General features: G+C 40.6%; 4 protein-coding genes across 5 annotated transcripts; 3 read left to right on the top strand and 1 right to left on the bottom strand.

Moving 5' to 3' along the window:
* The first annotated feature begins 174 nt into the window (after positions 1-174).
* On the top strand, positions 175-5563 carry LOC132260687 (venom protease-like). Of its 2 annotated transcripts, none has more exons than XM_059758984.1 (6): positions 175-222; positions 4064-4149; positions 4223-4362; positions 4427-4825; positions 4890-5011; positions 5157-5563. In XM_059758984.1, the coding sequence occupies exons 1-6, from the start codon at positions 186-188 to the stop codon at positions 5477-5479; spliced, it is 1107 nt and encodes a 368-aa protein (XP_059614967.1). In that variant the 5' UTR covers positions 175-185; the 3' UTR covers positions 5480-5563. The 2 variants fall into 2 exon arrangements, with proteins under 2 accessions (XP_059614967.1, XP_059614957.1); XM_059758974.1 differs by lacking the exon at positions 175-222 and adding an exon at positions 3539-3736.
* Positions 5564-7257: 1694 nt separating this feature from the next.
* Positions 7258-10560, top strand: LOC132265521 (inactive ubiquitin carboxyl-terminal hydrolase MINDY-4B). The gene is made up of 8 exons (XM_059766223.1): positions 7258-7418; positions 8470-8533; positions 8623-8776; positions 8861-8902; positions 9047-9236; positions 9300-9370; positions 9451-9601; positions 9925-10560. Exons 1-8 carry the CDS (start codon positions 7362-7364, stop codon positions 10378-10380), a joined length of 1185 nt encoding a protein of 394 aa, XP_059622206.1. The 5' UTR covers positions 7258-7361; the 3' UTR covers positions 10381-10560.
* Positions 10561-10960: 400 nt separating this feature from the next.
* LOC132260694 (uncharacterized oxidoreductase TM_0325-like) lies at positions 10961-12220 on the top strand. Its single transcript, XM_059759000.1, has 3 exons — positions 10961-11179; positions 11242-11545; positions 11776-12220. The coding sequence occupies exons 1-3, from the start codon at positions 11134-11136 to the stop codon at positions 12197-12199; spliced, it is 774 nt and encodes a 257-aa protein (XP_059614983.1). The 5' UTR covers positions 10961-11133; the 3' UTR covers positions 12200-12220.
* Positions 12221-12326: 106 nt separating this feature from the next.
* LOC132260702 (3-oxoacyl-[acyl-carrier-protein] reductase FabG-like) lies at positions 12327-13556 on the bottom strand. Its single transcript, XM_059759011.1, has 2 exons — positions 13249-13556; positions 12327-13185 (listed from the first exon to the last, which is right to left on the bottom strand). The coding sequence occupies exons 1-2, from the start codon at positions 13292-13294 to the stop codon at positions 12461-12463; spliced, it is 771 nt and encodes a 256-aa protein (XP_059614994.1). The 5' UTR covers positions 13295-13556; the 3' UTR covers positions 12327-12460.
* Positions 13557-22330: the final 8774 nt, after the last annotated feature.

The raw sequence follows: 22330 nt of genomic DNA, 5'->3' as shown, positions 1-22330 counted from the left end.
GTGTGGGTTATGTTTTGTGTTTATGCTTAATGCTGAATTCAAAGAGAGAGAAAGATGAAACGTAGGTCTGAGCTCGGCGGAGAGCCACTCATGTGTTTATGGAAGATGTTGAGGCATCCGGCACTCGGTGGTGCTTTCCTTGCTGGCCAGAGCGAGATTTCAACTTGAGCGAATTGCCATACTGAATGACTATCTCATGTATACATGAAATTGTGCACAAAGGTGTGTTTATGCAGAGATTTTACAGCCAGAGAGACAGCTCATTTGTCAAAGTGGATGTTCATCATTATCCAAAGAAGATATAATTAGCCAGGCAATTTCTACTTACTCAGAAGCTCTAACATCTTGAACCTTTCTTTTATGGATTGCTCCATAAGATGACAAAAAGATCGACAAGCAAAGTATTGAAAATTGCTTACATATCATAAATTGACACAATGCCTCGCCCCGTTTGGTCATGATGGTCGACAGCGGAGTATTGCGAAGGATGGGACGCTATGTGTCAATCCAGACGTCTCTTCACATCGAATGCCACCTTGCCCCGATCTATCTAACAAAACATACTCGCGATGTAGCAGCCGGACTGGGACACGGTGTAGTCCTAGCAAGGAGTGAAAATATTCTATTCATATCGGATTTCACTGTAACTAAACGAAAAGTATTGCATATAATAAAACTGCATGATTGTCACAGAGGATGGATGGCAGCAGAGGAAGCTGAGATGATAAAAGACATGGCGAGACACTTTGATGAATAATGCGCTTGAGTACATCATCATAATCAGAAAGGAAACTTGAGCTCACAGAAATTGCCTCACTTTTGTCAAATTACGACTGACACTCTGATACAAGAGCACGGCATTTCTCAGTCAGAAGAGGGGCATTGAGAGGGTGGCAAAGGGTTGAAAAGCTATCCAACTGCTTCATTGAGACACTCCAAGAATCCTCCTTTTCAAGTCCTCTCGCACATTCAATTCATCGACGTACGAAGGCAGTACAAAAATGACGAATGAGAAATAGCACCGGAGAGATAATTACAATTTTTAAATATTATGCGTAAAACTTGTTTGACAACGAGTCTGGATGTGGATGGAATCTCTCAGAGGATGATTTCTTTTACGATCACCTCTAGACTCTTTCTAAATTGGCTCTATGTCGAGCCATTCCCTACAAAGTTCGCCGGAGTGTGAAAATTGATAAAGTGTTCAAATGCTCGGAGCAATAAATTTAATTACTGGCCTCGTATCTTTCACAATCACAGTATTTTGACATCACGAAATGGTCGATAGAGTCTATAGAGCCCCGAAAGTGTGTTCAATACCGCAGGGTCTTCAATTTGTATACCTGCGACTCGGCTGAGGGGTTTTACTAGTGATCTTTCTTCTTCCAACACATCCCTCCGCTCATCTCTAGTATCGTACAATGGGACTCTATACATCCATCCTCACCCTGTTCCCTGGGCTCTATCTTGAAAAAAAAGGAGAAGAAAAAACCACTTAACCAATAAGCTAGGTGTATTATTTTCGTGTGGTCAAAAAACCACAGAGCAATACATTTAAACTGCGTATAACATCCATTACTTTTAAGAGACAGCATGCAATCGACAATTCACGCAACTCTTCCACGAAATGCGAGCGCCTCTCGAGTTCGAGAAAAGCCACAATGATAGACGATTAGTGTAGAAATTTCAATTTGTAAGCATTATCACTGCATGTCATGGACTTCCACGAAGTGAATCTGCAAGTCTTCATGCATAGGGAATTAATCAAAATACTCCTCAGTCCCTACAAATGCAGGGTGTAGCTTGCATTGTTCCTGAAGACACACCTTCGATTTCGTCTGCCTTTGCCATGCACAGCTGGAAATGAGTTGCTCTGGGACTTTCCCATCCTAAATTCCAATTTAGACATAAAACGCACTGCAATTCCAGTCTGCAAATTATTCCAAAATTTTCCTCTACCTAAGGGAGGTTGTAAAGTCTTTTTATTATAGGTCGGCTCTTTGCAAATTGCGGAGGATATTAAGTACATTTAAATAGGGAAGGAGAGAGATATAGTGTTTGAGGAATTCCCCAGTTTCAATGATTTCAAAATTTTCAACCAACTCTCTTACCATTTATATAATTATGTTTTTTACCCATTGATTTTGCTAGTTAATTCACAAAGTTCTATTGTTTTTATCCCTTCTTTGGCAACTACTCTTCTATGACTTCGCGGTCTTCATTTTTACTCACGATTTGTCACAGTGTAGGGTAGTTCCTTGTGGATTTATCTTTCAGAAGCCCATGGTATTTTGTGTGTGATGTTAACATCATAGTTTTTGGACGGAAGAGTTGTTAGTTCTACCCATTGTTTTGGCTACTTTTCTACCTGCAAGAGTGTTGTCCCCTATGTACACAGGGCAGAAGGGTCTCCGAAAACAAATATTTCACTTAGTCCCACTATCGATGCCCCCAAAAAACATCATCATGTTGGGAATTCAAGTGTACAATCGTTTGTGATTTGTTCGCATGTTACCATTTACTGCTGAATCTCTCTTAGCACGTAATTACAAAATTGCTACCTCTGTACAAATCACCAATATAATTTATGAAATGGAAGTATAACAATACCAGACACGCAATTTAACTTCATATAGAAGATTTCCCGGTATCAAGTTATTGTGCGGTGGATTCTTTGAGGCGTCTTTCAATGCAATTCACATCAAAGAACACACCTAGATTTGGAGAGTGTCGTAAAGTATTTTGGCGGCTGAATTAATTGTTAATTCATGAAGAAGTAATCGGCCACATATGGAATGCTGTGAGATAGATAATTTATGAGCATTGAGCGACATTCCATTGCAGACTTTATGTGATTCATTGGCAAGAGCCGTGAATTTCAGGCGCTTGTGCGATGAGGCAGAAAATAAATTTGACTATTTTCGCCCACCCTCAGAGGCGGGATTGTCTAGTGGTGTATCACGCAGAAACATCATCTTCAATGATTGTGTTACATAATTAGCATTGGCCCAATTTTGGGCAAATTGAGTTGTAGCGCGCCGAAGTTCTCTCGGAATTTCTCTCTGTCACGTTGTTCCCAGAAACTTGACATTTGAGGCCAAAACAGCCGGTATAGGTGACTGATCAGCATATATCTCACCTTATCCATGGGAATTAATGAGATACCACCCGTATATGCATGCAAAGTATAGCGACAGTACCTTCCCTCTCGGCTACAGAATAAAACCGTCCGTTGGCATGGCATTACCCGCTTAAGTGATTTTTTTTTATAATTTCTTCACTACGCGCCTTCCATATCCATCTAAAACAATAGGATGTTCACTTGGTTTTATATCAGAGCACAAATTTACACACAGTGAAACATTCAACTTATCTAAACTTACACAAGGGAAGTAATAAAGTGATTAGGAGTCGCAGCGGCTCACCGAGACTACAGCATTAATGTTTTTGACATAACACTCAGAAGCTTTAAAATCATTAGTGTGGAAAATTTATTTTGGGAGAAAAAAAAATTCAATTCCGCTTCTCACACTGCATGAAGGAATTTGGAATTAAAATATCAAGAGAGAGAGTGAATGAATCTCAATTCAACATCTCAGTGTGAATTATGGTGTTAGAGCTACCGAAAGTGTGGACAAGTATTTAGACATGATTTGGAGAAATTATCGCTCAATTCTAATTCTAATCTGCTTCATTAGTATTGTCCACTGCGTGCCACTCAATAATAATGAACAAGGTATGTTGTTGATCTCTAAAACACTGATTCTCTCAAGAATACACCTGGGAAAACTTCTCCCAATTTGCATTGCTGATGAGACAGATTTTATCCAGAGAGTAAACGAAAGTGCAACTGAATTAATGAATCAGTGAATTTGTATTCGACGGAAGTGCAAGTTCAAGTTTGCTTTATCTGCTTTTGCTTATTACACTTTACTGAAATGTAGATATGCGATTCTATTAGCTTATCGTATATTTGTAATATATAAAGCATTGCAGAGGTTAAAGTAGCTTTTTTATAATGCTTTGTAGACTGAACTTAATGGTTAACTTCTCTGATAAATAGCGCCGTTTATGGGAAATTCAATCATGACACCAAATAAGACGAGCGACGTGGATTTGAATTCACTGGACTTACTGATGGGAACATTTGTAAGATCCCAAGTTTTTCCTCCACTTAATGTGAACAGCACTGACGAAATTGACAAACTACTTTCGCACGCAGAGTCTTCTTCAGCGCTACCAAGTGTGCACTGCCCCGGACGGCAGGAAGGGTCGCTGCATGCACTCCAGGCACTGCACTGCCTTCAACACCCAGCAGAATATTGGGGAGGTGATGGGGTACTTGTGTGTGATTGAACAGACGTATGTGACTCTTGAGTAGCGAGATGGCGGACGCTGTAATTGTCTGATTGTCGCACAATTCCAGCTCCATTGGCGTGTGCTGTGTCGAGAACGTGACCAGACTGAGCTTTGGCGACACGGTAGATCCGCCGTCTGAGGGAAGGATTGTCAACCGACCTGAGGAGCGTGGGTGTGGGGTGTCTACTGGTCAGTTTCCCAAGATAAGTGGCGGACGTCCTGCCCATCCAACCGAGTGGCCTTGGATGGCAGCCCTGCTCACCAGAGGATACACTAAAGCATTCGGCGGCGGAGCTCTCATCACAGACAGACACGTACTCACGGCTGCCCACTGCACTGACGGCCTGAAGGCAGAAGAGCTTTTCGTGCGCCTCGGCGAGTATGACTTTAGCAAGCGAGATGAGACAAGAGCGAGAGATTTTCGAGTGGCAGAAATTCGCGAACACGAGGACTATGATACTATTACGTAAGTGAGAGCTCTAAATGTAATTGGGAAGTAAATTTCATCAGTTATTTTCATTATTGAATAGGTATGAGAACGACATTGCCATCGTGAAGCTCCAGAGGCCCACCCTTTTCAATACCTACATTTGGCCCATTTGCTTGCCGCCAATTGGGGAAACGTGGGAAGGACACAATGCTGCAGTGGCAGGTATGAACAAGTTCCTTTACAACTCACTGCGCGAAAGGAGGGCAGCTTTTTGAACTTTGGCCCTAATAAGTTTCGATCTCGGAGAGAATGACGGTTTTCCTGCACCTGCCAATGTATGTGAGCATTGATTGGCAATCCATTTCAGGATGGGGCACGCAATTCTTCGGTGGGCCACAGTCTGACGTGCTTATGGAGGTCTCCATGCCAATCTGGAAGCAGTCTGACTGTGTGGCCGCTTATGCTAACCGCATTGAAAGTTCATCCATGTGCGCTGGTGGCCGCCAGGATGGCAAGGATTCCTGTCAATCAGACAGTGGAGCTCCTCTAATGGTGATGCTCCCCAATCGCCGCTGGGTCGTCGTCGGCGTCGTCTCTTGGGGTGTGCAATGCGGCCAACCTGGCCGACCCGGCGTCTACACCCGCGTGACTTCCTACATCGATTGGATCGTGGAGAATGCAGTGTTTTAAAACTCTAACGCTTCAGAACGCTTCATCACAGAATATATTGAATTTCCCAGTTTTCTCGCAGAGAGCTTAGAGAGTGAAAATAAATGCACATCTATGAAAAGTGTGTTGTAATCTCGGTCGCAATTTCCTCTGAAAGTTGTAAACTTGATCTCAGAAGTTGGAAGAAAGTTTTTGAACAGAAGCTTGCGCCTAATTGTATGCAGATTGAAGAATTCTATTTCCACAGAATGAAACATTAGTCGAGATGAAACACGAAACAGACATTTTTTTTCTACAAAAACTTCCGTCAGTTTTTTAACAATAAACTATGAAGAGAGCTCCAATTTGCAGTAAATGAGAAAAGTTTTTTTTGCTATCTCTTGCGATACATCAAGTTTGTGACAGAAATCTAATTTCCATCATTGCACAATATTGTTAAGTGCACGAAACTTTCGCGTGAAAAGCCTTATGAATCACCAATCGATGCGGTGGATTTATTAACTCTCACTCTTGAAATAAAGACCTTTTATTTTATATCGCGCCCTAAGGTATTGCACGAGATTTATTTAAAGGCAATAAATTGCTCACAACAGTTTCGAGGATTGCTTTTCCACTGTCTTTCGATAAAAAAAAACAAATACACTCTGAGTGTGGCAGAAATTGAGCTGAAAAATATGGAAAAGAGTGTCACATTGAGTGTATTTTCAGCCGTGCTGAAGGGTGGATGATTTTCCGCTGTCCTACTTTGTTCAAGAGCAAATATGCTGTAAAATATGCACGTGTGAGGGAACAAGTCATCCACATTTGATGTGGGAGCCGCGGATACTTTAAAAGGCGGCGATATTATTATGAAATCAAGCAACGTCTGCATTCGCGCTCAATGTGGGGAAATTTGGGAGAAGTATAAATTTTCATATATCCCTTTAGAGAGAGAAAGAGAGAGTAAACTGTCAGACGTTTCAGCTCACACTGCCCATTACCCGCCAAGTTACCCGCACTTGGAACCATCCCTCATACTTCATATCCACTCGAACGTGTGCAAGTTCACCTGTCGATTTCGCTCAAATCACCTCTTTCAGCCTTCTCCTGTCACTCATTCAAGTCAGTGGAACCACTTGTACTCTCTATATTTTGACGCCAACTCGCGTGTTTGCCACCTATCCTGGGCGATGGGTATTATTTAAGAAAATTTCATTTTACTGTTTCGGTTATTGAAAAAAACTGTTATGAATTTTCCTCACGAAATATTCGAGAGGGTGCAAACACCTAGAGCAATATTTTAATTTAAAGTTTGTTCTTCGTTCATAAATCCGCATGAGGTGTAATGAATATTCTGCGAAATTGAATGAGAAAGCTCAAATTTTGCTGGAGCATTTCTCATTTTATATGATGGTTTATGTGCTCACATATCTCCAGGGTGAATCGGAGGAATTAGCATATTCCCTTTTATGATGTCAATATTTATATAGAAATTGATTTGTGACTCAGTTTTTCGGATCCCTCAAATAAAAGCTTATTTGCGAGGTGATTGAGTGAATGGCTGATGGTGTAGGGTTCCTCACTGCAAAGGTATAAATCCATTGATGGTGTGTGTAAGCGTTATAAATTGAACCTCCAATGCTGCTACCGTGCAATCAAAATCGATCTGATTTGCCAACTTTTATGCTAGCGCCAAACAAACACTCAAGTCGACACGCGAAAGCTCTAAAAAGCTCAAACAGTATCACCACTGATGGCGCACACCGATGCACATTTGCGTCTCCTTGCTCTATTATTATTACTATTCGCCAGCAATCAGTATCGAATGGGCCAAAGAGGGCCCCGTAGTGTCTCTCTGTCCTTAGTATAAATAAGAGGTAGCTTCCGGCGGTGGATCAGTGCGTATCCTGGGAGGCATTCGAACATGGTGACTCGAATCAAACTGACGGGCGGGACTCCCATTACCCTGGAACAGGCAATTGTGAGTGATTAAGGATTCCCTCAAGATGGGCTCTTTGTCCAGCACATCCTTTCCACATTTCTCTCCTTAAAATTACCATATATGCAAATGTCAGTGGATAATGAAAAGCCGCACATTCGAGGGCTCTTAATTGACTATTCTACCCCTTTCCGCCTCTGCAACCGTCATCATCTCACTCACCAAGCACATTATTATGTGAATATGTGACAAAACATCTTCCGGAATGGTGTATTTATCCGCTTTTTATGATCCCCAAAATGAATATTATATGAAAATCACGACTCATGTATAATTCATCGCTCATCAAAAAGTTTCCTTTCTCAATTTCATCCATTTCATCCCAATTTACTCAGGAAGCCTAATTTTATTCAGAACACCAGCTATGTAATTATTGTTCCTAATTCAGTGACTTAAATCAACATTTTTGCCTCCATAATTGCGTCTTAATCATTACTCGTGACGACACTTTGTCATAAAGAATCTTCCAGCCAAAAGGGAAAATTTATGCGTCAAATCATGTCTACACAATTACACGTATTTCCCTCATTATCACAGTGAAATATGGAATAAGATGTGAAGTGTTGTTTTCACCATGGAATTATTAATGAATGACGAAATGTGCGTGTATGATTAATTTGTTAAGGAAGATATATAGCACATATGGCAAAAAATAAATAAATACTTTAACCGTGAAAAGCCTAAATAAGCACAGGAGAGTTTACCTACCGGCAAAGCTAATACAATTTGTGAAATTAATATGAAATTAATAAATACTTTTGTGTACATAATGTATGAACGCACATACGTGTCTCTGTCTAGAATGCTCACTGAATGTATACGAAAATATATGAAGTGTGAATATTCAATTTAAAAATCATTTTACATATCTTCAGCACTCAAATCCTGTATAAAATCTTATTTCCTTCCTCGTAACCCACTTAATTTACATATGTTATGCATAATTTTATAAAATCTAACTGCTTCTATTCAACATATCTCTAAGTAAGGACTCCGGGTGAAACTTTTAATTTTCTTACCCAATTTCCGGAAGGACTTGCGTCAGACGGTCTTCGGATCGGCAGCAGCCCCTCCTCGGGGTGAATGGACAAGGACGGGTGAGCAGTAAATGCCGAAATAGACGGCACATGCACTGAAAGTGGAGCTACATTGAATCAATTTCCGCACATTTATGTACATCATGTAGGACTGATATTCGGCCAACCAAATCAGGAACTGCCGTATGGCTTGCGATGTCCGAGGAATGCAACGCGAGGACTTCAGTCAGTGGTGCAGGCGTTCATCATAAAATATTTTCTCTTTGATAGCAGGAACAATGAGAAATCTCTCCCTTTGGACGTGTGAGTATCATTTCTGTGTCCAACTTTCATTTCCACTTTCGGGAGCTACATAAAAAAAAAATTTTTATTGCACATGAAACCCAGACTCCTGAAGCCGTCCGAAGCTCAACAGCACGAAGCGCTCTGGTAAGAGATATTCCTAAAGTTTTGAGTGCTCTCTGGAGAGCATATTTGTAGAATACAAATATTTTATAGGGCATCGCATTGAGTTGTAATTCGCTGGAATATATTTCGGACATCTCTCGATGAATACATTTTATATCCTTTCAGGCGCTCCATATCCACTGTTTTGTGGATGATTGGTGAAAAAGCTTTAGTGAAGGTCGTGTTGCCAGGTGAAATTCCCCACATACCGCACAGTCACACATATTTTCAGGATTCAGTCACCGAGAAATTGTATCTCTTTGAGTTTACCAATTTGGAGGATTTGCAAATATTTATCAAGCGCTACTTATTCTTCGTAAGTTTCATCTCTTGTTGAATTTTCGGGAGCACGAGAAAATTGCATAGCGTCTCTTTATAGTTTCTTGAAGATCCGGGACCTGGAGCTCTACTTTTCCTCTATAGTGCAGTCATTACCAGAACAACACCCAAGTATGAATAATGCAGGAATTAAATAACAACGATAGCAACATACATAAACGAGATGGTGTAATAAATTGTTGTGTTTTCAGAATTAAGACAGACTTGGATGCTCCCAAAGGAGCTCATCTGATGGGACCCCACGAGGAGGGATCACTCAATGTGGTGACTCTGCTCTTGACCGGAAGAGCCACTCCATATTTGCACAACGGAGTCGTGTATGTCGGCGATGAGGACCACTATGTGAGCTTTGCTATTATTGAATTACCTTGTGATTAAGCTTAGATTTCGGACAATTTATCTAGTGCACATTCAAGTGCACATATGTAGGATTCGAAGGACATAGTGTGATTTATGCTAATTTCGCAAAGTAGACATGTTATGGCCCAACTGACTCCTTAAAGGCCATTAATTACAATGATAAGACGGGAGGTTACAATTTAATAACAGTCATATTGGCTTATTGATGTAAATTTAATGGATTTCCTTGTGGGCGCCAATCTGAACGGTCAATTTATCAAAATATAAACCTTCTAATTACGCCATTGTATTGTCCCGCACAATAGGCACTTCCTCAATTCGGAATTCTGCAGAGATCAAGCATTGGGTTGATTGTCTGGGAAGGTGAAAATGAGGCAGTCCAGGCATCTTCTCGCCAACCAGGCTCTCGTCTGAAGACACCCGCTATTCCAATATGGGTGACCAGCTGTTGTGGTCACTACGGTGTGGTGTTCAATTCCAACAGAGAACTCTTGAGGAACTACCATGCTGAGAAGCGCTTCGAGTTGCACTACTACACCTGTGCCGCGTGTCATCTCTCCATGACAGTCGACACGAGGACTCATGAAGATCCCGAAGCAATGTTGCAGAGGCAAAACAGCTCAGCCTCGAGCGGCAACAACAGTGGGAACACTCAAAATCAGGACATCGTGGCCACGCCACTGGAGAGGCTGATCCACACCAAGTGGATGGATGCTAAGATTACATTCCACGGTCCAGCTCCTCCATCACTGAATTACTAGCAGAGACACGGGTAATCACTTTGGCGTGTGATTGTTAATGTTCCGTAATTGAAATTACATTTTATGGCTAATAAAAGGACACTAAATCCACCTAGAAAATGCAGTATAAGAAAGATGGATTATTCTCTTACATTTATAGAACCAACTAAACAAATTATAATTACAGAATATAAAGCTTAAGAGTTTGTTGAATTTAATTGTCGTGCCGTTGTTCAGTAAAACCATAATGTAAGACTTTTGGATATTGCTAAACTTGAGCAAGTTTTTTTTTCACAGACCGTGAAATCGTGTGAATAATTAGGTGAAATATAGTAACTACAACAAGTAAGTGAGTACAGTAAAATTATTGCATTGAACAAGGCATTGGAGTTGTTTTTGTTTAATTTCATCTAAACTGTTTTATGACAATATTTTATCGTGATGCATTTCAATAAATCGAATAAATTTCAGTGTGCCATGAATCGTTAGAGGTACTAAAATTTGAATTTATTTCGTCAAGCTCTTTGACACACGCACATTATTTACTGAGAATCCGGAGATAGCGGTAGGTAATTAATATAATACAACATTTAATAGCGTACGTAATTGTAAATGGAGCAAATGGAGATACCACTGAGGATGAGGCACTCTATGTGTCTTCAGAGTCAGTAGTACAGTGATATCTGAGCGCTTACACAACAGCAATTTATTGATTTCAATTAATCTTATCAGCGTCGAGAGGCATCTTTGGGCATCGCAATTACCAGTTTCGCAATGGCTTTCGAGGGGAAGGTTGTTTTAATCACCGGAGCATCGTCAGGTAATGGCGTGAAATCAATTATTCGTGCATTTCGAGGGGAAATTGTCATGGTAATATTGCAGGAATTGGTGCGGGAACGGCAGAGCTGTTCGCCAAGGAGGGCGCTCGACTCGCCATCTCGGGTCGCAATGAGGAGCGCCTCCGGGAGACTCTGGGCAAGTGTAAATCGCCCACTTCTGGACGTAGTCATGTGATTATCAAGGGAGATGTCACGAATGAAGAGGATGCCAAGAAGATTATCAACAATACCATCGCGCATTTCGGTCAGCTGGATGTTCTGGTCAACAATGCTGGGATTCTGGAGAGCGGATCTATTGAGGAGACCTCTCTGGAGCAGTACGACAGAATTATGAACACCAATGTCAGGTATGTAAATTGAGAAGCTTTCCTCCCACTCTTTCATAACTGCTTTAATAAAGCGGATATATTAAAGTTTTAATGAAAGCACTTTATCTTCAGAGTGTGCTTTTTGCTTTCTATTTGAATGTGTTTCAACTGGAGAATATAACTAACTGGACTTGGACTCCAGTTCTACATTATCCTAAGCTTTGAATACATTTGTTTGAAATTTGGAACACTCTTCCCTGATCTTCCAGGTCTCTTTACCACTTGACAATGCTCGCTGTGCCCCACTTGGTGAAGACAAAGGGCAACATTGTGAACGTGTCGAGTGTTGCTGGCACTCGCTCTTTCCCCAATGTTCTGGCCTATTGCATGTCCAAGAGCGCGGTGGACCAATTTACTAAGTGCACAGCTCTCGACTTGGCGCCGAAGCAAATCCGCGTTAATGCTGTTAATCCTGGCGTCATCATCACGGACATTCACAAGCGCGGCGGAATGGACGATAAGACCTACGAGGAGTTCCTGGAGCGCGGCAAGGGCACCCACGCCCTGGGACGAGTTGGTACAGTTGATGAGGTGGCAGAAGGCATAGCCTTTTTGGCCAGCGATAAGGCGTCCTTTATCACAGGCTCCAACTTGCCAGTTTGCGGTGGACGTCACGTTATGTGCCCCAGATAGATTCATGCTTCGCTGCATAAATCTCGCACAAGAGGACGTTCTGTGGCTCTCCTTGAACTCACTTCGCCTTTTGTGTAGATATCGGAAGTGGACAAATACATATATATTTTTGGCAAACACTTCAATGTTCAATCGTTTTCAATCTCTGCTTTATATTGCAATAAAAAGTTTGTCTTTACAAAAATAAATCGCACAAATGCATTTAAGGCACTCTGGAGACCATCAGGACAGATCAGGGAACATAGGAAAATCGAGAGCATTCTATCGTGGACACATGGCATGGCGTCCTCCATCGACCGGCAGCGAAGCTCCCGTGATGAAGGATGCCTGGTCACTGGCCAGGAAGGCGATGGTGTGCGCCAACTCCTTCACATCGCCGGGTCGTCCCAGAGCGTGAGTGTTCCGGGAGTGCTCGAGGAATTTCTCGTACGCCTCGTTGGACATGCCGCTGCGCTTGTGGAGATTCGTCACGGTCACTCCCGGATTCACGGCATTGCAGCGGACGTTCTTGGGCGCCAACTCCAGTGCCACGCACCTTGTGAACTGATCCACGGCTGCCTTGCTGATGTTGTACGCCAGCACGCCCGGAAAGGAGCGGATCCCGTTCACGCTGGACACGTTCACGATGTTGCCCTTCGACTTGATGAGGTGCGGAGTGGCCAGCATGGTGAGGTAGTAAATCGAGCGGATGTTGGTGTTCATCACGCGATCGAATTGCTCCAGACTGGTGTTCTCAATGGTTCCCGGCTCGAGAATTCCGGCATTATTGATGAGCACATCGAGTTTTCCGTACTCTTTGATGGTGTCTGTGAGAATCCTCTCGGTGTCCCTCTCATTGGTGATGTCACCGGGCACCAAGAAGTGCTTCTGAGGAGTAGCCTTGGGACATTCGCTGATCAATTTCGTGAGACTCTCAACGTTGCGTCCCGTTAGCGACAAACTCGCACCCAATTTGGCCAAATGAAGCGCCGTTGCATAGCCGATACCTTCAAAAGAAAGCTCTCGTGAGTAATCCATAAAATTATGAATGCGATAAGTGTGTAGAATACCTGAAGAGGCACCTGTGAGCAGCACGACTTTACCGGCGAAATTCATCTTCTATGAACAAGTGTTACGCAACAATTTCTCTCTTGCCGATAAGAGTCCCACAAACGGCACTGACAATCAGCTGCTTTCCGCTCGTATTGGCTTCAGGCCCGCAAGTGACGATTTCCAATCCCTGGACTTGACGAAAGTCGGTCTACTCCATTTTAGTACAGAATTTCAAATGAAAGACGTTATTTTCCCATTGGACTGTACATACAATCATCCCATACTTTCATTTGAAGCATAAATAAAATTTATTTTCTGTGTGAAATAATTAAATATAGGGTGGAATCACGTGAAGAACAAATGAAGCAAACCAGTGGCGCAATTAGTTTGATTACGAAAAGCTTTTGGGTAATATAAAATATTCAAAAAGAGAACCAATTAATTAACAATGCACAATTTTATTTGCGCCACGAAACTTTTTACTTGGATCCCTTTGTGTAATCAGAGGAAATTAATTGGCATGTATGTAACAAATTGGTGAATCTGTTGTTTTTCTGATATCCCACATTTCATTGTCCTGCTTTCTATGGCAAATAAATTGAAGTGCTTCACGCGCTTCCAAGACGCGCTGCATCCAATTCCCAATCAAGGCGAAAGGCATATGAAAGAGAGTTAGTGCACCCTCTATCTGCTGGGGCGGTGATAATTTCGTGAAAAAGCAAAACAGTTGATAAGACAACAAAAAGAAGCACTTCGTTGAACTGTGTCAATATCGGTCAGATAAACCCATAGTCGGAAATGTTCCACCGAGTCGAGTCTCCCGGACGAAGACTGGCATCATCAGCGGCAATATTTGCTGTTTGAGATACGATTTTAAATTAATTTCAGAAAATTCGATGAATCATCGGCCAATGAGGATTTAATTGTGTATTTGTGCTCTCTCAAGCATGATTTATTAGTTCTTCGCGGATGGTCGTGGGATGAATTCATCAATTTTACTCAAGAAAATCAATAACTCATCTTTTTGCATTTCTTCCACCCGAGAATGTTTCTCATTTTCATTTTAGACTTAGAGCTTCTCCAGTGCGGAGGAAGAAATATACTTGATTATCTTTTAATTTTTTGATCTGAAATGCGGAAAATTTCCACCAACAAGAGAAATGAGTAATTTATTTCCAAACAACCTTCACCAATCACGTTTGATAAATTCCCACTTGAAGATATCAAATGGTTCCGTAATGCTATTTTTTCTCGATTAAATATTGTCGAAATAAATCTGCAATATTATAGAGAATTTCACACAATGCAAACTACTCAAAACTCCAGTTCAGTTTGTAATAAATTCGACCAGCTCAATTACTACCTACATATTTCCCTCTCACGAACCTTGTTTCGCAGACTTTCGTTAGCATTTGCCTGAATTTTCCGGTAAAATGCGATATCTGTATTAATCCTGTTTTGGTAAACATATAATTCCCTGTACTATATTACCATTGGATTAAGTACAGCGTTCTCTTGACCCTGATTTTGAGTCCACAGTGTGATATGACAGAGATCCGGATTAATTTCCCGCATTGGAAAATATTTTTCATGACGACTTGCGTAACTAAAACTGCTCCACTGAACATAGTGCAATGGCTTAGAGTCAAATTTCCTTGATAACTATACAGGGTTCAAAATACAAATGGTTTGTTTTGGTTTTGCAGCATTGGCACAAAGCTCTGAGTCTCACAGCGCACGCACAGCGGCAATCTGTAGCGTATTTTGATAATTAAACACTTCGGTCTCAATGAACTTCAATTAGCTGAAAGCTTATCAAGAGTGCCTTCTTAATTCCACTCCAGAATTGCCAAGCGATTCAGACATTTAATGAGAAATGGCTCAATTAATGAAAATTCGACGCTGGCTTTATTGCTCGGATGAGCCATCTGGACCATTTATTATGCACTTTTGGGGCGTCTGGTGCAGGATGCCGAAAAAATGAGGGAGTCGACAGGCTCTAGCGTCAGAGTGTCTCGTGGCGACTGTGACTGGTGAGTGAGTGATAGCCGGCGGATTAAAGTGTGACTCGCCTTCACGCGATCGCCGAGTGATTTAGAGCGTGTCTGGAAAATTTTCACCGTGCGTTTGGAGAGTGCTTCACCTCAGCTGTTGAGGGAATTTTCCAAAGGAACAGTGCGAGCCGATTAGGAAATTGCCTAGGTTTTTTTCCCCTTGAAACATCGCGTCTATCTATAGTATTTGGTGATTAGGCCGGCCGATATGGTCGCCAGAAATTCATGCCGTTGTGAGTAAACAATAAACACTCCATGAATTTTTGCTTGTAGACTTTTTCCGCCCAAAACAGTCACCAAGCGAGATTGCTGTTTATTGTGAATTTCGAGTGAGAGAAAGATAAAAGTGTACACAGAAATCTGCAAAGAGATGTACTATATATCCCAGTGGAAAAATTCAGGCGGACATTCTGTAAAAATTGTGTGCGTAGCAAAAAAATGGTGACAAGTCGATACTGGAGTGGACGGCAAAAATTGGTTGTTCACGAGTTAAACTTTGTCCCGGTGACAACCGTAGTATTTTTCCTTCATTTTCAAAGCTCATGCTCCTCACATTGGCGGCAAAACAGCGTGTCCGATACGCTGGCTGTATAGTTTTTCCTCAGTCGTGACGTCACTAGAGCGGTGTTCCATGCGAGCGTAGCCTGATACTGATAACAACCCCAGCCGTATAAATATAGGACAGTGTCAGGGTGAGGCAGTCAGACTTCTTTCGACACTCCACCCGAGAGCAACTCCTGCCCACTTTCGCAACTTCAGCTTCACCCGACTTGCTGAGATTCCGCTGAGAGACCGACACGGCGACAACACCTCCAAACTTCTGGACGTTGACCATCAGTTGTGGCGGAAATTAAGTGGACTGCGTGTGAAAAGTTTTGTAATTAGTTCAACTCTTTGGGAGGAGGCAAAAGAAAAGTTTACTCGCAAACACCTCAAGGAGAGCCCGAGTCCCGGTGCACACGAATCATCATTTTAAAGTTTCACCAGTGAGCAGAGGAACGCAAAGAGCAAAGATGCTAATTGGGAGTGCAACAAGATTCATTGCCGGCAGGAATGTGGCGCAGACGGTGTACTGGCGAACATCTGCCGACGGAGCGCGTCTGATCAAGACCAATAAGACCATCAACTTTGGACCTGCCTCATCCGCCCCCGTCAACACCACCGAGACGGCCAACCGGATAGCCAAGCACGAGATTCCCGCCAAGTGGACACTCCTGCACTAACTTACCTCATCTACTTTCACAAGTTGTTACTCCTACCTCTTAGCATGTAGTGAAACACCAAATACCCACTTATTTATTATTGTTATAGCTTTAAGACATTAAAAAAGATAAAAGCGTTAAAAAATACAATCAACACACTTTACACTCGTGCTCTATCTGTGGAAATTGCATCATTCTTAATGTCACCGGATGGGGTGACATGGAAGCACAGAATCTACTGATCTCTACACAAGATTAATAAGCACTTTTCTTTGGCAACGGAAGTCTTCTGCAAGATTTACTAAAAGCTTCCGTAAACTTTGCCAGCATGCTGTAGCTTTTAGCAGAACTCTTCAACTCCTTCCAACGAATTTCCTACTTCAACAAACTTTAATTGCATTCCCAATATTGAATAATGATCCGGAAAGATCAATCTCAATCACGTGTGAATTTAATTTTTCACCTCAAGGTGCTGAGTAAGAGATTTAAAGCTCTTTGTCCCGAACCTCTCTCAATATAGAGACATTCCTCAAGCGACTGATTGGGTCACGTTGCGGTCCATGTGGGTGAAAGTGACACATCTACGATTAGATTGAAGTGACTGATGCGGAAGTAAATGCATACACATACATATGTATTGATATAAATTGAAATATACATTGTACGCGACAAAATTGATTTCCTAGAAATTATTTCTTGGGAGATTACAATTTTATTCTATGACATTGAATGCGACGAAGAAGAATTCCATTACCCAGAGTTAATTGATCTTTCTTTTAAATTGCTTCTACAAAGTATTATCAAATTTGTAAAAAATCAAAAGGTGTTAAAGAAATCTTAATGAAAAAGGTGCATGTATACCTAAATTGTTACCAAGGAAATGGATGTATATAAAGAAAAGTTAATACGGAGAAATGCGAAGAGTTGAAGATTTGTCAAATCCAGTTGGATCAAGAAAGACGAGTATGTATAATCAGAAATTCTTGGTATTTTTTAATGAACAGCATAAATCTCAGTATATTTAGCAGAGAAAAGCCGTATCTTGTGTTAAAAAGAAAGTGGCCTTTCTGTATCCAACAGAACGAGTGATTGTAAGATTATGATGTTACAGGAATAGTTTGAATTTTTCCCAGCATTCCCGCTTATATGTAGAAATTTAGTTCTTTGAAGAATTTGTGAAAACTCCTGGAAGATTCGTTACCCCAAAGGATGTTGCAATCACTTCCGTTTTCCTAACTCTCTACAAAATTTCTTCGCAGGGAGGCAAAAAGCGAGGCTGTGAAGAAGATAGTGAAGGTAAAATTTTGTATGCTCGGCAAATACATGAAATATTAATCACACAAGCGAAAATTTACTACAATGTATGGTTTGGAAGCATATGCTTGACTTTTTGTCTCCCTTCTAGCAAAAATTCTTGAGCAAAGATGCTGGAATAGGGCCAAATTTTGGGATATCATTCAAAAAGAATTTGCACACTCCCTGCGATTTTGCACAATCTCCTGAAGGGATACGGCGATAAAAACACGGTCGGTCATCGTAAGGTTTTTTCTCCTTTATCTGCATTTACATCGAGAGCAGTGTGCTTGAATAAAAATGTACTGAATGTGGGTTTCTTTTCAGGTATTGTTATTCCTATACTTATTTTCATTTCCCCTGTGAATGCTCGCAAACAATATGATTCATTCCTGTGAATTTGAAAACGCCCACAAGAAGAAAGTGAGTAGTTGAATGTCTCCATGGTATTTTATATAAAATATACGAAGAGGAGGAGAAAGGTGAGGCAATATAAACAGGTACAAGTGTTAGGGACATAGCAATCGAAGTGTCTCACCTTTATATAAGGTTTTTCTTCTCTATTTTTATCACACGGAAAAAATTGTTGAGAGAATGAACATTCTTAAATTGATTCAAGGCAGGAAGAAAGGTGGCTCAATAGAAGACAAAAGTACGGAAAATTAATTGCTCAAGCAAAGGAAAAGTTAGATGTAGTGACGTCCCATCAAAGTATAGCAATGGAGCGGAAAATTACACTTCAGTCTCTTAATTGTCAAGTCAGTAGCAATATTCAAATAGGAGAGGAATCATTAAAAGTAAAGTAAATGTTAAAATCAAAAATGACGTTCTGAGCAATCTGATCATTCCGTTTGCATATATTGACTTCATGCAAACATCGCAAGTGCTCACATTCCCTGGCAGGCTCTGTAGAGCAATAAAGTTGTCTTTGGGTGCCTGTGAGAGGGTCGCGAATATGGTGCAAACTCATTATCGCAATTACGCAAGTCGTTTGTGTGGCATCATCTGATCAAGTGTCGCAGCAGCAAAAGCAAAAGGTCTTCAATTGTATGCTCGTCTGAGCGGTATTTAATTAATTCGACACTCTGATATCATTTGAATATCGTGTTTGGGTATGTTGAATTTGTAGTGTGTTCGGGCGCACGAGGACCTAAGGATGAATGGAGCTGCTATCAAGATCTTGAGTATGTTTTCATTGCCAATTCAACCGCAAACCTTGTGCCGCAAGACGATGGTAGTTCGTGTTGCTACAAGCCGCAATCTTCTTTGCACTTAGCAGTAATTGCTGGAGGACGCCTATAGAATGACAACATAGTACCAGTGTAGTTTTCTGGTATGTTTTCCCGCACGGAAATCCCATCAAAGTGGTGAGTATAAGGTGGCGCAGAGGAATTTTGAGCAATACTATCAAGTAAGCCATGATAAAAGTCCCCGAGATTGGTGCAAAATGGTTCTACTTCAGTATATCTTCGCAGAGACAATTTTGAAGTTGCTTCAATGTGCTTGAATGCTTAATATCGTGCAAAGAGGCGACAATTTCCTCCGACAAATTGTGATGCACATCGTGTAAAATTTCAAAAAGGAGTAATACGAAAAATTTAATATATATATACACGTATAATCTGCATTAGTACAGAGCTGTATTCGGATAAGTCAGCATACAAAGTATCAAATTTCAACTTCCGTAACGAGAAAGGGTCCTTCAAAGAAAGTTTTTCAATAAGTTTTACCTCATTAAAGTTCACTAAACATTTTCCTGCCAAAGGGGTAGTTTAGAGAGCACTACACCTACTCACGGTGATGCTTTTATGTACAAAATAAAAAGGATTGAGGAAACAAACTTTAAAGTTTAACAATTTCCGAGAACCCCATTAAATCACGATAATGGGTGCTTGTAAGCATAAATTTAAAGCTCTTCAGACGCCTCCACTGCACTCCCACGTGTGCCAACAGAAGGGTTTATTTTTAATGTTAGGCTGATGCTGTCCATTGACTGTGTAAAATCTTCCTATGAATGAAGAGGTCTAAAATTAACCATACACACATTGACATTTAAATCACGACGAAATGAGCCTCCAACGAAGGGATACAGTAGAGTTTGCAAATCAAGATGTTCCAGTAAATTGTGAATGGAAATGAGTGCACCAGAAGCAGCATGAAATCATAGTTCAAGGAATGAGCGTGGATTTAGATATTACCTATCATTTCTATAATCAATTCATATACGTCAAGGCATCTTGGCTTTTGCCCCGTCAAAAAATTCAACCTATATTTTCAATGAGTCTGATCTTTGGATAGTTCTTCTAGTAAATACGTAATATGATTATCAGTTGAACGCACATTTTATAGTGTTGAGTTGTCTGGCGATTGCCAATTGCGTCATTGAAGAGTTTGCTGTTTCATCAGAAATTCGACTTTGACAAAGAATACAGCGACTCTTGGAAATAACGCAGTTGTCACATAAATATAAAATGTCAAGCGCTCTTCATTAAGTTTCATTTGACATTTTCTTCTAACGCTCATTGCGCCAATGGTTCCCAAATAATATACACCCTTGAGAAATTGAAAACTGAGTTTTGATGAGTTTTACCGTGAATCAAATTTTACTGAAACTAAATTTCTTCTGCAAAAGTCCATCAACATTACATACACTTAAGAGAACCACTCGTTCAATTAACAAATTACAGCCATGTGCCCTAGTTTATTTAGCTAGGTAATGAACTGAAAGCATTGAAGGGTAGAGTTTATTTTATTTGTCTTGTTATGTTTTGCACTATATTCAATTTCCTGTGGATGCGATGCACGAAAATTCTCAATGTTCTTCCATAATTGATTGCTGCTGTTTAGTTTTAATAACATTAACTTTAACAGCATTATATCTCACTTGAGAACATATGTTTTAATTCTTTATTGCAACCTTCATCTATCTGTGCACTTCTTTTGTCGGATTTAAAATCTCTGAATGGAAAATAAAACGAATATCGCGCTTTTCGTGTTATATTTCTAAGCTTTCCTTTCTTGCATTTCCCGCTTTTATTGCCACTCGCAGTGCTGGTGAAATGCACAACTGACGTGAGGTAGAATTTCACGTGAGAAATTCAATAAAATAGCAAGAGCAGTGCTGTTTCTCGAGAGGAAACTTTAGATATTGTGTAGAATGGGAATTTCTTTTGCAATATGTGCATAATTCCAATTCACCACCCTAAGCATTACCTGAGGGATCAAATGATGAGATAAAATGCGATGTGAATTTCTCGACAGCGTTTCACTAGATCCTTTGAAAGATACATGAGACATGTGATTCAATCTGCTGCACGTGTGTGGTTTTTATCCCGAAACGCATAATCCATATAGAACACATTCTTGGAGTAGAAATAGCATGTCTTTCAGTGCCAGAGACAAAAAGGACATCAATTTAATTCATACAATTAGTCCATCTAACTCCCTTAAAAATATAATTTAGTATTTGATTGTGACTATTACGTAAAGTAAATATAAAATATATTTTCTAATCAGTCAAGCGTGGTGGAAATAATATTTTAAGAGCCATTTTCTTCAGCAGCAAGAAAGGGAAAAGTTTGCCAGCAAAAGGTGGTGTGAAGGAAAGTTTCGAAGAGCTGTATTGAAAGTTCCTTGAAAACTTTTTGTGCAGTACTTGTTATAGTTCAAACGTTTGAGTTCAGGTTCAATACTATTGCGGTCATAGACTTGTTGTATGACTCGCTTTGCTCATTCCTCTATGAGAGACACAATATTGTGGCGTGATAAGATGTGTATATGGCTTTTAGCCCGGCAACCCAAATAATCCATCCACGTCCCGTCAAAACGGAAATTAGGCAACTGTTACACTGCAAGTGTAAATAAGATGATTCAAAATCCCATAAAGACAAATTGAGTCTGGCGTATGGGGAAAATTTAAGCATAACAGACAGCGTGATGATAGACCATTATAAATAATGAATATTGCTCAAAGTTTCGCGAGCTTTTCCTCGTGTTGTCTTAAAAGGTACGAACTTCTCTGTCTTATCAAGATGCGGAAGTTTCAAATGTTCCGCAAGGAGCAGAGCAAAGGTTTAAATCATAATTCATTCTGAAAGGAAAAAAACCACCGTGAGTATTATATGTATATGATATATTAAGATTTACGTAGCAGAAAATTGAATTTTCCCGGGCTCAATTCATACGTTCAATATTATGCACATACATTATATATTATCCAATAACTTTTCAAAGTGAAAAGATAAACTACAAATAAACTCCATTCATCTCGTTACCAACTATGACGCATAAGCTAACAATGAGTTGCTAAAGCATTTCTACACCCCTGAATAAGATGCAAATCTTCTAATTGGCAAATTCCCAAAGTTTATACAAACTTGAAATGCAAATTCACCTCTTCAGGCTGCCAAAGAGAAATTAATTCTGCTAGAGTAGAAAACCTATAATCCACAATGTGAAAGCCTTAGGATCCAATTGAGAATGCTGTATTGAATTACGTGGGGTGAATGTGCGCAAAATTCAATGACCATGGCCTCAATAATTCTCTGATT

This window comes from Phlebotomus argentipes, unplaced genomic scaffold (assembly GCF_947086385.1).
Source record: "Phlebotomus argentipes unplaced genomic scaffold, Phlebotomus argentipes genome assembly contig_6, whole genome shotgun sequence".
In the NCBI taxonomy this organism is placed as follows: Eukaryota; Metazoa; Arthropoda; class Insecta; order Diptera; family Psychodidae; genus Phlebotomus; species Phlebotomus argentipes.
The sequence above is the reverse complement of the archived record's forward strand: the minus strand, read 5'-3'. Positions and strand labels throughout refer to the sequence as shown.

What these genes read in the sequence shown, in the direction of transcription:
- LOC132260687 (XM_059758974.1), top strand. Translation starts at nt 3,649, where the DNA reads ATGATTTGGAGAAATTATCGCTCAATTCTAATTCTAATCTGCTTCATT. An exon ending in ACTCAATAATAATGAACAAG is followed by an intron (nt 3,737 to 4,063) that starts GTATGTTGTTGA and finishes TCTGATAAATAG; the next exon opens with CGCCGTTTATGGGAAATTCA. An exon ending in GAGGACTATGATACTATTAC is followed by an intron (nt 4,826 to 4,889) that starts GTAAGTGAGAGC and finishes ATTATTGAATAG; the next exon opens with GTATGAGAACGACATTGCCA.
- LOC132265521 (XM_059766223.1), top strand. Translation starts at nt 7,362, where the DNA reads ATGGTGACTCGAATCAAACTGACGGGCGGGACTCCCATTACCCTGGAA. An exon ending in TTACCCTGGAACAGGCAATT is followed by an intron (nt 7,419 to 8,469) that starts GTGAGTGATTAA and finishes AATTTCCGGAAG; the next exon opens with GACTTGCGTCAGACGGTCTT. An exon ending in TCAAGCGCTACTTATTCTTC is followed by an intron (nt 9,237 to 9,299) that starts GTAAGTTTCATC and finishes GTCTCTTTATAG; the next exon opens with TTTCTTGAAGATCCGGGACC.
- LOC132260702 (XM_059759011.1), bottom strand. Translation starts at nt 13,294, where the DNA reads ATGAATTTCGCCGGTAAAGTCGTGCTGCTCACAGGTGCCTCTTCAG. An exon ending in GCTCACAGGTGCCTCTTCAG is followed by an intron (nt 13,186 to 13,248) that starts GTATTCTACACA and finishes TTTCTTTTGAAG; the next exon opens with GTATCGGCTATGCAACGGCG.
- LOC132260694 (XM_059759000.1), top strand. Translation starts at nt 11,134, where the DNA reads ATGGCTTTCGAGGGGAAGGTTGTTTTAATCACCGGAGCATCGTCAG. An exon ending in AATCACCGGAGCATCGTCAG is followed by an intron (nt 11,180 to 11,241) that starts GTAATGGCGTGA and finishes GTAATATTGCAG; the next exon opens with GAATTGGTGCGGGAACGGCA. An exon ending in ATTATGAACACCAATGTCAG is followed by an intron (nt 11,546 to 11,775) that starts GTATGTAAATTG and finishes CTGATCTTCCAG; the next exon opens with GTCTCTTTACCACTTGACAA.